Below are 1998 nucleotides of genomic sequence, written 5' to 3' on the forward strand. Positions count from 1 at the left end.
ATACGTAGGTACATCGTTCAATAGTAGTTAGGAGTTATGTAGATTTATATCCAAAAATATCTTTATGGTAGGTAATAATTATTTTAATTAAATAAACTCTTGCTCCTTTTTTTACCCGACTGCAAGGAGGGGTACTGTTGATCATCTATTATCACAAGCCTACACAGTTTCACCGGCTATTTCTGTTTATATTGCAGGTAACAATGAATTTAATAACGCCTGTTTTATTATCTTCAACATCATCAAGTCGTATCAAAAGAAGGATGGCGTGTCTCTTTTGCAACTGGAAATGCATGACGTATACCTTAACACATTGGATATCATCGGCAATTATTATATGAAATATAAGATGGCGAAGGTATCAAAACTTGAATCGCAGTTAAACTCTCAAATAAAATTGTTATGCAGCGTCCTTGCAACTAATACGAAAAAGATTAGTGAACAGCAGCAGGTGGACATACGGAATGAGCTGAGGCGCATCAATTCCATCATTCAGTTGGATATAATTCTGAGCAACACCTGTTACACGTTTGCTGAAAGCGTCCCAAATGTGATAGAAGCCACTAAAGCGGCCAGAGACGCCGTCCTAAGTTGGCGCGTGTTCGATGAAGCCAAGGCTGTGGAATGTCTCAAAACGCTTCAGGGCGCCGTGAAACTGTCCGGCATCGTGAGTGCGGAGGAGCGCGCGATGGTGGTGAAGGCAGTCGGGCTGAAGCCGGGGCACTGGTTTAAGTGTCCCAAAGGGCACTTCTACTGCATCGGCGAGTGCGGCGGCGCCATGGAGGAGAGCAGGTGCCCGGAGTGCGGCGCGAAGATCGGTGGCCGCAGCCACACACTCACCGCCGGCAACCGACACGCGCCGGAGATGGACGGCGCGCGGTTCGCCGCCTGGTCAGAGGAAGCCAACAATATGGCCAATTTCAATTTTGATAATTAAAATTGTTTCGACAGTGAATCGTGCTCTGTCGCTACACGCTTGAAATTAAACAGAGCAACGAGATTCATCTATTTCGTCTCACTGGGCTGACTCGTTTGTTCTAAACTAAGCAAGCGCTTTTTGTTTATTTTATGCACCTAATTAACATTTTATAACCTACCTTTTTATGTGTATCTCCCTAGTTATATACCTCTTATTCAAAATCATTCACCTTGTAGATTATTTTGGCAAACATAATATTAGATGATTCGAATGAAAGTTTCTGGCAGTAAAATTATCAAATTATCCTTAAGTACCTACCTACAACATTAATTACACTTTTTGACAAAATAAAGTTTGTCTTTTGAATCATTTTGTCACTAAAGAACAAAAAAAAAGTCTCAATAACAATTATATATGGCATTTGAATTATTTTAAAGTTTTTCTTGTTTAAGATCTGAATGTTGAATGCGCACTTGTGGCGCTAAAACTAATTTTAGATTAAGTACCTAGTATTTTATTGATATATTTTCTTGTATTCATGGCTAAAATTGTGTCTAAAATCATGTACACGTCTATATGAAAATTAAAATGTGTTTTATAATGTAATTGTGTTTTTTTGAATTTTAAGAGATCCAAGTCTAGATAGATACGATCTTATTTTAAAAGGTTTAAGTCTATCCGAATCAAAGAGGATTTGCTCCCATCTATTAAAAATTTAAAATATATTTTTTTTTAAAATTAGTATGTAAACGAATAAATCGCGAGTAGGTTGGATAAACAATTCTTAGCCAAACCACAATGACTAATAAAAAACGCCAGCAAAAATAAAAAAAAACGCCGCCAAAGAAGACAACTAAAAAGAAAAAATAATTGGACCTATTTATGCAAACAGGATCCAACCCACACTCCTGTCAAAATTGAGTTAAATACACAGAAAGCTTTTAAAATGCACCTTCTATCGACCTACTTAAATATCAAATTGATCTGGCAACTATCTCATATCAAAACATTAAGTCAACAAAGTTACCAAACGTGATAGCAACAACCTCATAATAAGCTAATAAGATTCATGCTGTATG

At 37.3% G+C, this 1998-nt stretch overlaps 1 protein-coding gene across 1 annotated transcript; it reads left to right on the plus strand.

The window, feature by feature from the left end:
• The first annotated feature begins 349 nt into the window (after nucleotides 1–349).
• Nucleotides 350–937, plus strand: LOC141437165 (NFX1-type zinc finger-containing protein 1-like). The gene has a single exon (XM_074100429.1). The coding sequence runs from the start codon at nucleotides 350–352 to the stop codon at nucleotides 935–937; it is 588 nt and encodes a 195-aa protein (XP_073956530.1).
• The last annotated feature ends 1061 nt before the right edge of the window (nucleotides 938–1998 follow it).

The sequence above is a fragment of the Choristoneura fumiferana genome, chromosome 17, assembly GCF_025370935.1.
Source record: "Choristoneura fumiferana chromosome 17, NRCan_CFum_1, whole genome shotgun sequence".
In the NCBI taxonomy this organism is placed as follows: Eukaryota; Metazoa; Arthropoda; class Insecta; order Lepidoptera; family Tortricidae; genus Choristoneura; species Choristoneura fumiferana.